At 39.8% G+C, this 14272-nt stretch overlaps 2 protein-coding genes across 3 annotated transcripts in view; both read left to right on the top strand.

Annotated features, from left to right (window-relative positions):
* kiaa0319l (KIAA0319-like ortholog) overlaps positions 1-6902 on the top strand; it is a 25757-nt gene extending 18855 nt beyond the window's left edge. For both annotated transcript variants that reach the window (XM_024258185.2, XM_024258179.2), the window contains exons 17-24: positions 1574-1725; positions 1814-1952; positions 2193-2352; positions 2424-2566; positions 4302-4424; positions 5351-5441; positions 5536-5627; positions 5725-6902. In XM_024258185.2, the coding sequence (XP_024113953.1) occupies positions 1574-1725; positions 1814-1952; positions 2193-2352; positions 2424-2566; positions 4302-4424; positions 5351-5441; positions 5536-5627; positions 5725-5921 (1097 nt within the window). In that variant the 3' untranslated portion in view covers positions 5922-6902. The remainder of the gene's footprint in view (positions 1-1573; positions 1726-1813; positions 1953-2192; positions 2353-2423; positions 2567-4301; positions 4425-5350; positions 5442-5535; positions 5628-5724) is intronic.
* A 1909-nt stretch (positions 6903-8811) lies between these two features.
* cap1 (CAP, adenylate cyclase-associated protein 1 (yeast)) overlaps positions 8812-14272 on the top strand; it is a 10291-nt gene continuing 4830 nt past the window's right edge. Inside the window, exon 1 of the mRNA XM_024298071.1 lies at positions 8812-8998. The gene's annotated coding sequence lies outside the window, so the exon portion shown is untranslated. The remainder of the gene's footprint in view (positions 8999-14272) is intronic.

The raw sequence follows: 14272 nt of genomic DNA, 5'->3' as shown, positions 1-14272 counted from the left end.
TTTTTTTTGGTTGATTCTCAATTTGTAGTATTTTGATTCTCATTCGTAAGCACATGCACACAAACATAAAGTATGTACTTGCTTGCATCAGTGTATATGTAAGTATACATGTACATGCATGTGTACGTGAAAATGCATGCTCACGTAGGCATGCATACGTGCAGCCCTGAGACTGGAGGGTTGAAGGGTTAAACCACTAAATGGTTCCTGAGGGCAGTTGTTTCTGCAGCTCACTGCTCCCCCAGGGATGGGTCAAATGCGTAAAACGAATTTCACACACCCAGGTGCACGCCTGCATACATCTATATGTGCAAGCACACTTGCGTCCGTACGTGCACACACATTCACAAACGTGTGTGTGCACTTGTATACGTGCTTGCAGGCTTGTATACAAGCACATGTACATACATGTGAGTTTGCATATGTGCACACTTATGGAAATAAATATCACCCCGATTCATGCGTGCATAATTTAGGATTTGTCCGTGCATAATTCTTGATTTGTGCCTTCATAACTCTTGATTTGAGCGTGCATAATTCTTGATTTGTACCTTCATAATTTTTGATTTGTGCGTGCAAAACTCTTGATTTGTGCGTGCATAATTCTTGATTCATGTGTGCATAATTCTTGATTCGTGCGTTCATAATTCTTGATTTATAACTCGTACAATAAATCATGTGCAAAAGTACAAAAATTGCAAAATAAAAAAAATACAACTTACACATGCACAAATTATAATTACAACAGTTTGAAACTAATTACACACGCAAATCTTTACAAATTATGCACAAATCACTTTTTACGCACACACAAAAGCTCAGTTACACACAAATCTTGAGTCAGACTGTTTTTTCCGTCTTACAGATTTGTCCAGATTTGTCCGTAAGTGGTGCGTTTAAATACTACTAGAATGCTCGGCCATCAGAGTTTTTTTACCAGCCATTTTGAACTTGGATTGTGAATAATATTCAGTAAAACTTGACATTTTCCCACTTTCTTTTTAATTTTGGCATGTGTAAATTGTATTTTGTATTTTTTAAATTTTGTACTTATGCACAAAATGTATGTTATGAGTTACAAATAAAGAATACGCATACACAAATCCAAAGTTACGCACAAATCAAGAATTACGCACGCATAAATCGGGGTAGTACTTATGTCTCTCCATATTCACTTGCATATGTGTGTGCACACTGAAATGAGTCTTCTGCTGCGATAGCGTGCCTCATCTGCACGGATGACTGGTTGCTTGCTGTCCCTCCCCAGGCATGTGCTTCCAGATCTCGGTGCAGCGAGTTTATTCTGTTACCCCAGCATCCGTCTCAAAGTCCCCTCTCCCTCGTATTCCCCGTCTATGTCCCGAACTCTGTCTTATATACTGATCAGGTGTGACTAAGCACAACTCATAGACATCATGTCATCCGTCCGTTTAGTCCCAAATATATTTAAAACCAGAAAAAAGTTAAAAGCACAGCAACAGAGCATGCAAAAACAGGAAGAAAAAAAAGTAAATAAAACCATTTTAATAAAACACAAAGACCTCTCTTTACCATCTTCACGTTCCCCCTCCAGAGAAGGACCAACCACCGGTGGCCCGTGTCATTTCCAGCCCACCCATCTCTCTTCCCGTTCGGACCGCCTCTTTGGACGGGTCACATTCCATCGATGACAAAGGTGGGATCTCGTACCTGTGGACCCGAGACGACAGCAGCCCAGCAGCGGGGGTGAGGCTTCTTCTTCAACCCCAACAGAACCACCAACCTCAGAGAAGTCTTCCTTTCTTGATGTCTTGGCTTAACTTGTGTGTTTCAGGATGTCTTGAACAACTCTGACCACCAGGCGGTGCTGTTCCTGGGAAACATGGTAGAGGGCAAGTACAGGTTCAGGTTGACCGTGACTGACAGCAAAGGACAGAGCAACTCTGACAGTGGAACGGTGGAGGTCAAAGCAGGTAACGAACCACGGAGAGTTCAGGAAACCAGTTTGAATAAAAACTGCGGACAAACTCGCTCTAAACCATCTTGATGACTTTTTTTTTTTGCCACCATTTTTGTCTTCCTCTCTCAAACGCTTAGGTTAATGTGTGAAAATAAAGTAAAAATATATCCAGATTTTTTTTGGTTTGGTTTAAAAAGGAACTGTCCCCCAAACCTAAAAGTCCTGAACAGACTCTTGTGTTTGTTCCTGTCAGACCCGTGGGAGCGGGACCTGGTGGAGCTGGTGCTGGAGGTCCCAGTGAGCCAGGTCTCCCAGCGGCAGCGCGACCTGCTGCTCCGGCAGGTGGAGGTTCTCCTGGGTGTGCTCGACGGCGACATCATCGTCCGAGAGATCAACGCCTTCAACGAGCACAGGTGAGTGTTCCCACCTGAGAAGTGCAGAAGTATCTAGGAACACTGAGCTGACCGGCCGCCATCCTCCTCAGCACCCGGCTGGTCTTCCTGGTTTCGGCAGGGCCAGGGCGCCCCCCTCTGTCCGGACGCAGCGTTGCACTCGGACTGCGGAACAAACTGCGCAAGCAGAAGAACGACTTCCTGATCTACAAAGCGCGACGCGTCGACACCGTCAGTGAGTAAACAGGAAGTGATGCAGAAAAGCTTTTAAACTCCTACCTTCTCTTTGATGCAACCTTATCAGTGCAATAGAAATGCTCAGAAATCACAGCATTAATGGTTTTTATTGTGCCCAAGAATCCCACATTTTCAATGTTCCATCCCCTCGTTAGCCATGTTGGATTTGTTAGAAACGTTAGAAGTATTAGCCACATTAGAATTTTAAGCCACTTAAGTGTTAGGTCTGTTAGACAACTTAGATTTGTTAGCCATGTTGGATTTGTTAACCACAAAAGAAGTCTTAGCCATGTTAGAATTCTTGGCCACTCAAGTGTTAGCCATGTTAGATGCGTTAGCCACTATAGATTTGTCAGCCACAATAGACATATCAGCCACATTAGAAGTGTTAGCTAGATTAGATGCATTACCCAACTTTAGAATTTGTAGCCACTTAAGTGTTAGCCACATGAGATTTGTTAGCCACATTAAAACCATTAGCTACATTAGAATTTTTAGACACTCAAGTGTTAGCCACGCTAGATTTGTTAGCCATGTTATATTCGTCAGCCATGTTGGATTTGTTTGCCACAAAAGACGAATTAGCCACATTCGAAGTGTTAGCCAGGTTAGATGCATTAACCACATTTGAAATTTTAGCCACTTAAGTGTTAGCCACATTAGATGTGTTAGCCACTTTAGACTTATTAGCCACAATAGATTTGTTAGCCACATTAGAACCATTAGCTACATTAGAATTTTAAGCCACAATTGGATTTGTTAGCCACAATACAAGTTTTAACCATGTTAGAATTCTTACCCACTTATGTGTTAGCCATGTTAGATGCTTTAGCCACATTAGATGTGTTAGCCACATTAGCCTTTGTGCTATCTTATGGGGTCCAGATGCCCCTACCCTTATATTGATGTGTGAACCCCCCCAGGTGGACAATGGTGGACACCAGTGAAGATAAAAATCCTTGGGGGGGGGGGAGGGGTGTAAACTTGCCTAGGATAGCACAGGTGTTACATGCGTTAGCTACATTAGAATTGTTAGCCACGAAAGATTTACAATACAAGTCATTACCAACAGTGGAAGTGCTAGTATTTTTAATTCCCAACAATTTGCAACATATAGAAAACAGACTCATACCGCTAAAACAAACGTTACTGTGACTACGCTAACATTTAAAAAAACAAATAACATAGTCCAACACAGCTACACGTTAGCCACGTTAGCCACGTTAGCGTTTCCACAACACTCAGCCAAACATTTTGACTGAGGGCTGTGTACCTCTCGAAATAGCTGTGACATCAGTCAACACAACCAGAATCAATCAGTGCATTAAGGCGCACTGTCTTCCATTTTTTATTCTTTTAGGTGCTCTTTGAAGTACTGAAAATACGGTGATTCTAATTTATCCACAATGATTTTATCTTCCCATTAATCAGAATGTTGATGATTTAAGTCCAATCTTATTAAAACGTACAAATGCTGATTGATGATCCTACTTTTTTGTTTTTATTTGTTTTTGTCTTTCTTCTTAATCGTGTCTTTAGTGAAAACGAGTAGAATCAGATTTCTGCTCCTAATAAAACATTGGGATCAAACAGGCAACCTTTCACTGAGATGGAAACTCCTGTTCGGAAAATTCTTCCAAATTATCACAAAATCTGTTGGTTGACCCATTTATTTTCTTTTTCCCATCTTTTCTGACCCTGCCGCACTAACTCTCGGTCGTCCTCTTCCTCAGTCTGCCAGCTGAACTGCTCCGGACACGGCGACTGCGACCCGTTCAGCCGGCGCTGCATCTGCCACCCCTTCTGGATGGAGAACTTCATCCGAGCCCAGCTGGGAGACGCAGAGAGCAACTGTGGTGAGCTCCTCCGTCACTTCTCTCTCGTCCTTTTAACCTCTTTTCTTCCAGTCAACTTTATTTCCAAAACAAGCAAACGCCACAAAAGTTCTGCGGGTCGTAAACAAGATGTAGTTTCACATCATTAAACGGCCAAAAGTAAAACTGGATTTCAGAACCTAAAAAAGTTGTAACTATGAATAATAGAAGTAGCATAAACAAAGAGATTACTACTTGTTATTCTGCATAAAATAGTAAAGTGCAGGACACATCTTTAGTTTAAACTATATTTAAACTATAAGTTTAACTCATTTTTCTTTTTTAGGCTGTTAATGTCCCACTCTGATCCTCTTTTGATCCATTTTTAAAGTGTTTTTTGTTTTTAATGATGATGAATTTATTAATAAAAATGAAAATTGAAAAAAATTGACGTTTTCTAGAGCATAGTTTCTGCAGAGCGGCAGTAGAAATTTGCCTCTGAGTTCTGGGCGGGACTGTTGACGTGATTTTTGATTTTCTTCCGACCCAAAAATAAAAAAATAGTTTTAATGTAGTGGAGTCCAAAACAACTCAAAAGCATTTAGATGAGCAGTTGTGTTTGATTAAAAACAAATGAGAAAATAAGACAATTTCAAAGTAAAAGCTCTTCTAAACTTGTCCTTAAAAAGAAGAGTTCTTTAAAAAAATATTAGTACCTAATTATTTCAAAAGAATTTATTTTATTTTTGGATGTGATATGGGGACTTAAAAGAAGAAGCTCCAATTCAAACCCCCGTTTCTGTGAATTTTGATTACTTTAGAGGTCTGGAGCGACAGTCTGAGATCAAACGAAACAGGAAACGCATCATGAAACTGACTAAATTTAAGAAAATAAAAGGCGAGTCAGACTCTAAATTAATTTAAAAAGAACCATAATCCAGATGATAACCTTTATTCTTTGTCCTCAGAATGGAGCGTGCTCTACGTGACTATTGCATCCTTCATGATTGTGGTTGCCACGGCGACGCTGGTCTGGGCCGTGTTTTGCTGCTGCAGCAGGTGGGTGTCGGGGCCCCTCCTTTCACGTTAATGTTGACGGCAGAGTCTTGATCCACATCGCCTCTGTTTTTTTGTTATTTTTCTTTCTCCGAAGGCGGAAGAGCAGAGTCCGGCGAAGCAAAAGCCGATACAAGATCCTGGAAGCCGAGGAGCGGGACAGCCTGGAGCTGCAGCCGCCCCGAACCGGTGAGAGCACGCCGCTAACCCTGACATGCTCTTAAAGTTCTCCAGTTTCTCTAGTTACAAATTTTCATGAACCTTCGACCGTGTTTGTGTTTTTCAGCCCGGCTGAAACCCGTCACCACTCCCACCTCCTCGGCCCTCATGCGCTCCGACTCAGACCTGGACAGCGAGGACGTGCAAGGCGGCGACCTGTGGACTGAGCAGGAGCGAGGGCAGCTGCTGCGGCCTCAGAACGGCTCCCTGAGGAACGGCCAGGGCCCCCCCAGGCCCAAGAAGCAGAGGGAGGAGCTGCTATAGCAGGAGGAGCTGCCCCACCTCCACCCACACATCACCCTAAGACCCCGCCTCTTCTGGCGGCCATTTTAAACGACAGCCACCGAGCATGCTCACGACCTGAAGCAGCCAATCACTGCCACGGGCCGCTCTGACGGGTCAGTCCGACCCAGGGGAGCAGACTGACACAAGTCTGTGTGTGCGTTTGTGTGCGTGTTTGTTGAGAGCTGCTGTGCTTTTATTCTGAAGGAAAAGGAGGAAGAACTGCTTCGTCTGCAGCCTCTGCGGTTCTGCTGGACTCTGACGGAGCGTTTGGTCTGTCGCTGATGTCGGTTTTAATTTATTCTGCGTCGCTTAAGTTCAGCAGAAACAAACTTTTAATCTGAGTTTGTTTTTTTAAGTTTCAGTTGCACCTTTGTGCTCATTTGTCATTTAAAGGAAAATGTAACTTATTTTGAAATTCAGCATTCAAACAAAGAAGGACCAGAGTTTCTGTCAGTTAAAGATCTCTGACTGTAGTTTTTTTTTTTTTTAATGTTTTCCTTTAAGCCGCAGAAGCTCAGAACCCTTCTTCACTTCAGGGTTCCAGCACATTCCTGTGTGGAGACCTGACGGCAGCAGCGCCCAGCTTCCTGTCGGAGTGGAAACTGCTTCCTGTGCGCGTTTAACAGCAGAAGCGCTTATCTGTAGCGCACTTGCACGCGGAATGTGAAACCGACCCGCCGATGAATGTTGTTTGTTCTTTCTGCTCACGTCTGATTTTATTTATTTCCACCTCTGCGTGATTCTGAGTTGCAAAAAAAAAGCGTAATTTCATGTTTGTCTGTTTCACTGAAGTTCTGTAATGTCGGTTCTGTTGCTGTTTGGGACGTGAACTGACCTCACTGTGAAGACGTGGACGAACTGCTGAGTTCTGGATATGTTTTTATTGAAGGACTGTTACCTGATCAGACCTGGAGCCACTTGATCATCTGTACATTCAAATAAAAGTGTTTTGATTTTTGACCACTAGACTTTTCTTTATTTATACTAACTCTAAAATCAGACAAAATGAGATTTAGTAATTTCTTAAATAATTTCAATTAATTCCAAAAAAATCTATATATTTTTTTATCCTTTTTTGCTGTTTATGAATATTTCAAATTGTCAGACATATAAGAATGATCTATTTGATTTTAAAAATATTTCTGTTGGCAAAAAGAAAAATCTAATTCAAACTTGAAAATAATATAATAAAAGTATATATTTAAATATATATTAGTTAATAGATTATTAAAGTAAATATAAAAATGTAATTTCATTTATACTTTTTTTTTAAATCCAGAATTTTATTTTTGTATGCATTTCAATTTTTCATTTTGATGTTATGCCACAAGGTGGCGACATTTTCCCTTAAACATTCAGCTTTTTTAGGATGCTTTGATGCAAAAACAAAGTGTATCTGTTTGAATTTCTAATTTTAATTTGGTTATTTTTCATAAACTACAGAAGTCTTTAGATAAATTAACCTTGAGGAGGTTTACATTTTGATGGTTAATTTGCTTTAAAGAACTGAGCCAAATTAAAAAGTAAAGATAAAATAAGTGGAGTGTTTTTCTGTTCTTAAAAACAGACTTTTTTCACAGATTTAAAAGTGCTTCGATTTGTAGTCAAAATCAAACTTTACACTAATCATTAACTCGTCTACCTTGTTTGGTCCATTTGTTAAACATGAGGATAGGAATATATCTTGAGATAACGGGGCACTTTCTTCAAAAATATGGCTGACAGGGTTTTGTTTTTGGCTAAGAATAGAAGAGGGTCCAAATCCTGAAAAAGAACTGGGCGTTCTCTTTCAACAAGACTGACCCTTTAATTCCAGAAATGAATCACTAAACCAACATGCCTTCTTTACCATTTTTTACACTCATACTTCCCTGATTTGACAAAAGAACAAATAACAAAAAAGAAGTGAAACTACAAATACCTGTGAGTTTCAAAGGGGGTAGTTTATTTTTAATCAAAAATTTTGTTGAATCAATACATTTAGCAACATAGTACAATAAAACCCCAAACTTTTATTTGGCAGAATTAGGTGTTAGTGAAGCCAGCCTAAATATGAATTATGTAAAAAAAAAAAAGTAGATGTATGCAGACGGAATGTGTTCTTTTTTATGTTTAAACAAAAAGGACATGTAACTGATTATAAAAAATATCCAGTTTTGAGGTTTTTAAAAAGAAACTGAAGATAATTGAGCTTTTAAGTAGATCCTGTGTTTGGGATCTAGTATTTTATCACGTATTTATTTGTTCTATGCTTGCCACTCAAGCTGCACTTTTTATGTATTAACCTATTCTGTTCAGAATTTCTTTTACATTTTAGCTGTTTTATTTTATGTATTTTAATATTTACTTTTATATTTTACACTTGTATCGAGCGTTTTCTCACTCTTGGCTGGGTTGTTTGGGATCCTGGAGTCATGGCCCTGTTTTTTTATGGCCTCTTTTGTTTCTTGTGAAATTTACATTCATTGTTTGAATATTGATTCTCTACACGAATGTCAGGAATAATTTTCAACATTATGTTTTTAAAGGTTTGTAGGATTTTAATCTGTTTAATCTGTCCAAATAATGGCCCTGTGTATAAATATTTATATTTATTATTAGGAATATTTTTTTAAATAATATACATTGTATGTTTTTTTAATCACTGTAATATAGTGGTTCTATTCCTAAATGTACAGTGAATACGTTAGATTAACCATTCTGGCTAAAGTTATTGTTTGTTTGTTTTTACATTATGTTTACTAATATTGCTAATAAAGTTTTTTTTTATTATTTGAATGGTTTTCTTGCTTTTTTTAAAGCCGGCTAATAAAGCTGCACGCGGCCCTCCGGGCACGCGCGCGGCGGCTTCTCTCTCTCTTCTTCTTCTTCGCCGCTCCTTATATGGAAAAGTCGCGCGAACAAGGGCGGAAACGCGGCGCGGTGCCAGCTGGGTAAATTCACCCGACAGACACAGGAAGAAGCGGACCGGAACCCGGACTGCTCTAACCCCCGAACTCGGCTCCACACCTACGGATAGACAACACAGACTTGGACCAGCCCGACCCGGTGTGCAGGTAAGCGGCTCCGCGAGGCCGTCTCACGGCTACGCGCGCGCTCGAAACCGAAATCCATGGAAAGGTTTTTAAAAAGCCTTCCCCGCCGGATAACGGCGCTGCTGCCACCGGCTGTCATAGGAGGCTCCGGGGGTTGGAGGTTCGTAAAACATTCGAAGCTCCTCGCTGAAATGCGGTACTGTTTTCCCGCAATGCTAGCTAACAGTCGAGGCTTCAACCAGAAACAAAGCCCGAATTGGACCCAGAACCGACGCTTTTCCTCTGACCTGCCGGCTCGGTCACGCCATTGATGTTAGCCGAACAAATGTGACCCACATAAACGATTAACCGGAACCTTTTTGGACCCACTGTTGCCTCGCGGTGGTGTTGTGACGGATTGTGCACCCTGCTCTGTGTGCTTCCTCAAACTAAAGCGGAAGACAATGTTATGGTTGATGTTCATGGACCAAATCCGCTCAGGTACAGAAATGTTCGCGACACCCAACACTTTGAACCGCAACCTCCGAGGCTCGAGCCCACCTGAGCCAGGTGAGGCTGCGGCCCGCTGTGTCCTTCCGCGTTCGGGAGTGTCCAAACTAGTCAGGGGGGAATCAATTGAAAAGGGCGCAGACGTGGACGCGCCCCGTTTTAAACCTCTGCTGCGCGGAAGCAGAAACCAGAGCACCATCTGTGTTTGTAAGAGGTCCAGAAAAAATCATGTCAGGTGTTGCAGGAGCAAAAATCACTGTTCTGTAGTCCATACCCAGACCGGGAACTACTTCCTGTTCAGACTGAACTGGGTCAGTCATCTGGTTTTATTATTACCAGGAGCAGCTACAGGTTTTTATTTTGTTTCTGCTCTAGATCCACTCTAGATCCAAGCAGGCAGATCTAAAAAGTGACGGTGGATGGAGAAGAAGCCCTAAACGTGACATTAAAAATAAACAAACTGCTACTTCAAATGTGTAATTTGTGGCCACGAATCACAAATCTGTGCCCTCAAATTAGCATTTTGTGGCCACAATGTAGTGTTTCATGGTCACAAATTAGCATTTTATCAGTAGTTTGTGCACAAAGTAGCATACTGTTGGCACAGACTAGTGTTTTGTGCACACAAATGTGTTTTTGTGACCAGATTAGCATAGTGTGCGCACAAATTGGCATTTTGTGCACAAATTAGCACATAGTGGGTACAAACTAGTGTTTTGTGCTCAAAAATTAGCATTTTTTTTGCCCACAGATTAGCATAATGTGCACAACTTTACATGTTGTGGACATAAATTTGTATTTTATTTGTATTTTGTAGACAAATTAGCATATTGTGGTCACAAAGTAGGGTTTGTGCACACAGATTAGCATAGTGTGTGCACAAATTAGCATTTGGTGGGCAGAAATTAGAATTTTGTGCACATAAATAGCATTTTATTTGTTTATTGTGCACAAAGTAGTGTTTTGTGCACACAAATGCGTGTTTTTGTGACCAGATTAGCATAGTGTGCGCACAAATTGGCATCTTATTGGTATTTTGTGCACAAATTAGCACATAGTGTTTACAAACTAGTGTTTTGTGCTAAAAAATTAGCATTTTTTGCGCACAGATTAGTATAGTGTGCACAAATTGACATATTGTGGACATAAATTCGTACTTTATTAGTATTTTGAGGAGATAGCATATTGTAGGCACAAAGTAGGGCTTTGTGCACACAGATTAGCATAGTGTGTGCGCAAATTACCATTTTGTGAGAGTAAAGTAGAATATTGTGAGCATAAATTATGTTTGCATTTTATTTTTGGTTTGTGCAAATTGGTGTTTTCTGCACACACTTTAGTTGTAGGAATTGAACATACTAAAATGCAATTTTGTTCTCTAAAATTGAAGGAACAGTTTGTTTTGAACGTCATGTCCAGGACTGTAGAACTGTCATGATTTCAGCTGATCAGAGCTCTGGGATTTCTTCAGTGTTTTGAATGTGGGTCGGCCCCATATGTGTATGTGCTGCATCACTTTTAGCTGCAGCTTTTTAGAGCCAAAATTCAGATATGTGTGTTTGAAAAGTGGCTCAACGTTTTACTTAAAGTAGTTCCAGTTGCTCCTCTTTTGCCATCTTATAGTTGGTTTTAGCGGTTCTCTCTTAACTTTGTGATCATTGACTTGGAGCAGGGGTCTCCTGAATCAACGTCCTGCTTAGTTTTGGTTCCATAAGATGAAGATTTGACTTTACATCTGTTTGCAGGAGTGGTAGCGCTTCACCTCACCTTTTGAAGCCACTCCCTGCATTCCAGGTGATTCAGTTGACCTCTGGAACCTGCAGGAGCTCAGTGACGGCCATCATGTAGCAGTTTCAGAACAAATCCATCAAATCCAAAGTAATTTCTAGCAGTTTTGTCAGGAAAAATGCCCTTTAATAGTACTTTATACATTAAACTTCTACATTTTTATACATTACTTCAAAATAGTTTTTGAATGGAAGCTTAAAAAGTAAATTTGACTCATAATAAATTAACTTCTGAACAAACTTTGGTTCCAGTTTTGCACTTATTTCACCACGGAGGCTAAAATGTGTTGCCGATGGTAAGAACTACAGGTGAAAGGTGATCTAATCCAGGAAGTAGCCTGCCCCACCTAGTCTATGAGTGTGTTGCAACACCTGACACCCTCAGTGGGTTTTTTCCCTCCATGTTTAGGGAAAAAAACAGACATTTGTTCTTCTGGTAGCTCCTAATGGCTGAACTTTGGATGAAACCAAACATTTCTTTGGCTAATGTTGCAGATTCTGCAAAATGATCATGACTTAAAAAAAGTGAAATTGAAATAATATTTTACACTTTTTAGGAATTTAAAGCTGCAGATTCTGCCTGCAGCCGTGTAGAAACCCGGTTCTGAAAAGTCCGATTAACTTGAAGACCGAGTAAAGAAGAGATAAGGCTGCAGATTTGGATCAGTCTGTTCTGCTGGTTGAGCGGGTTCCTTCAGCCTCCTATTGGTGGTTCTGGATCAGACCAGTTCCCTGTGCATCGTTGGTTGCCAAGCAACAGATTGAGCCTCTTTTTTTTTTTTTTTTAATGAACGATTGCAGAACTTAATTTCGGTGTGTGGACAGATGGTAGTTGGTGCTAACTGTGGAGGTTTCATGATGATGAGGGCTGCAGGACTTGAGGCTGAAGGTCTCGGGAAGATCTAAATTTGTTCATATGGAACCAAACCAGAGTATTTGTTTGTATTAAAGTCAACAATTAAATAGTTCAGTTTAAAAAATCTTTAAAATGTAGCTGTTTTAGTGAATACTGCTGTCAGTAAGATAAAATGTAGAAACTTGGTTTGGGCAGACGATCCGGTTCCACTGAATCAGATTCATAATTTCTGAAAAGGCTTTAGAAACAAGTGAGAATCGTCAAACGGAAACTTAAAAATTTCAAGTAAAAATAGAAGTCTTTTCAATAAAAAACTTCACCCTGATTCAGACTGATCAAGTTGAAGTTTTGAGTCTGAAACACTAGGAAATAAGCGCCTTTATTTTGGGGAATTTTACTACAACCTTTTCCTGCTGTGCTGAGCTGCAGGAGGATCTCTGCATGCAGCTTGCAGCACGTCGGCCCTAAAGGTGCTGACTCAGCTGATTTTTAAATGAACGGGTGCCGCTTTTTTTTTTTTCCTTCTACTTTTTCTGAAGTTTTTTTTCCTGTTCACGCAGCTGCACATAAAGTGTTCTCTTCCTGTCTGTAACGGTTTGGAGGCGGAAGGCCCGACTTTCACACCTAACAGGATTCAATGCCTTTCTACAAAAACTGTAATTACAGATGAACAAATGTTGAGTCAGAAAAGTGTCCGGACTGAAGAAGAGGAAGTTGTTACAGGAGGGGAAACGTGTTCAAACATTAGCTAAGCCTCTAAAAACCCTTTGCTTAAGTTTTCTGTCAATCTCAGACCTGTAAATGTCTGCAGCAGGTTTGTCTCGCTTGGACTCGGGTCAGATGTGACGCTGCATAAATTGTGTTGTTTTTGAACGGCAAACATGTCGCTACACTTTTTCCAGATACTCGACATTCTTCCGTTGTGAAACGCACAAACAGCCGACAACAAAGCAGGCGGCGTGCTGAGGCCTGCCCATCGCACATCTACATGAAGAACAGCCTGATGCAGATATTTCAGTTTTCAGTTTAAAACCATTGAATTTAAAAATTGTCTAAAGTAGAAAATTGATTTTTATCCAGAAACTTAAATGAAAAACATGTTCTACCCATAAAAGGTTTGAACTTGAGTTTTTTTTTTCAGCTGATGAAAGTAAAAAAAGAAAATGCTAAAAAAATAATAATAATAATAAAATAAACAAAGCTTACTTTGTTAAATGTAGGTAAACTGAACAGAAATATGGTCATGCAAATGTTAAAAACAAATTTTTTAGGCCTAACATAAGTGCTAACGAAAGCTATGGATGGAGTTGGTTACCATGTACAGTCAAGTTTTTTTTTTTTTCTTCTTTCTCATTACCCAAAGGAAATTTTTTTTTACAGGTGTCAGTGAAGACAGCGTGCTGCATTCAGGTGATGCTCAGAGCCAGAGAGCTTCACATTCACACTTAATGATTTAATCCTGCTTGAAGTTAAACTTTGCACTAATGTGATTATATTTAATTATGTTTTAAAGTATTTTTAAGGTCTGTAAAACGCGATGAAACAAAAAAATAATGGCAAAGTTTTTAAGCTAACATTTTTTAAATATTACTTTTTCAAAATATTTCTCAATAAATTTTGATTAAAATGGCATAGATCAGGAAACTTGATCAAAAACATAGGAATGAAACCTAGATTAATGCTAAAAGTTAAAAAAATATGGTGATTAAAAAGAGACTTTAGAGACTACATGATGAAAAAAGTAGTATTTTAAGTGAAGTTTGATGAGCAATAACAGATTATTAAAAACAATAAACATTTATTTAATGCTTTGTTTTGATCTCACCAGTTTTTTTCCAATCCTTTTTTTTATTATTTCTTTTTTAATCAAAAATAGCAGAAGTTGATTTTTTTTTTTGTTTTCCATCTCTGTGATGTTTGTTAAAAAATAATTAAAAGCACTTTTAGTAACTTGTCAAAGCTGGAAAGTAATTGAATATTAAGGTGGATTTTTGGGGCCGCCTTAAATCATTCTGACTGGATTCATTGAGGTTTCAGGATCGTCCTCAGTGATTCTGCTGCTTCTCAGGTGGCTCTAAAAATACGGTCCTATTAAGTACTGCAGAACACACGGGGTGGGGGGGGTCGGGCTCAGAGGATCAGGAGCTGCGTTTGACCCCCCCC

This window comes from Oryzias melastigma, linkage group LG11 (assembly GCF_002922805.2).
Source record: "Oryzias melastigma strain HK-1 linkage group LG11, ASM292280v2, whole genome shotgun sequence".
In the NCBI taxonomy this organism is placed as follows: Eukaryota; Metazoa; Chordata; class Actinopteri; order Beloniformes; family Adrianichthyidae; genus Oryzias; species Oryzias melastigma.
This window is presented reverse-complemented; position numbering and strand designations above follow the sequence as displayed.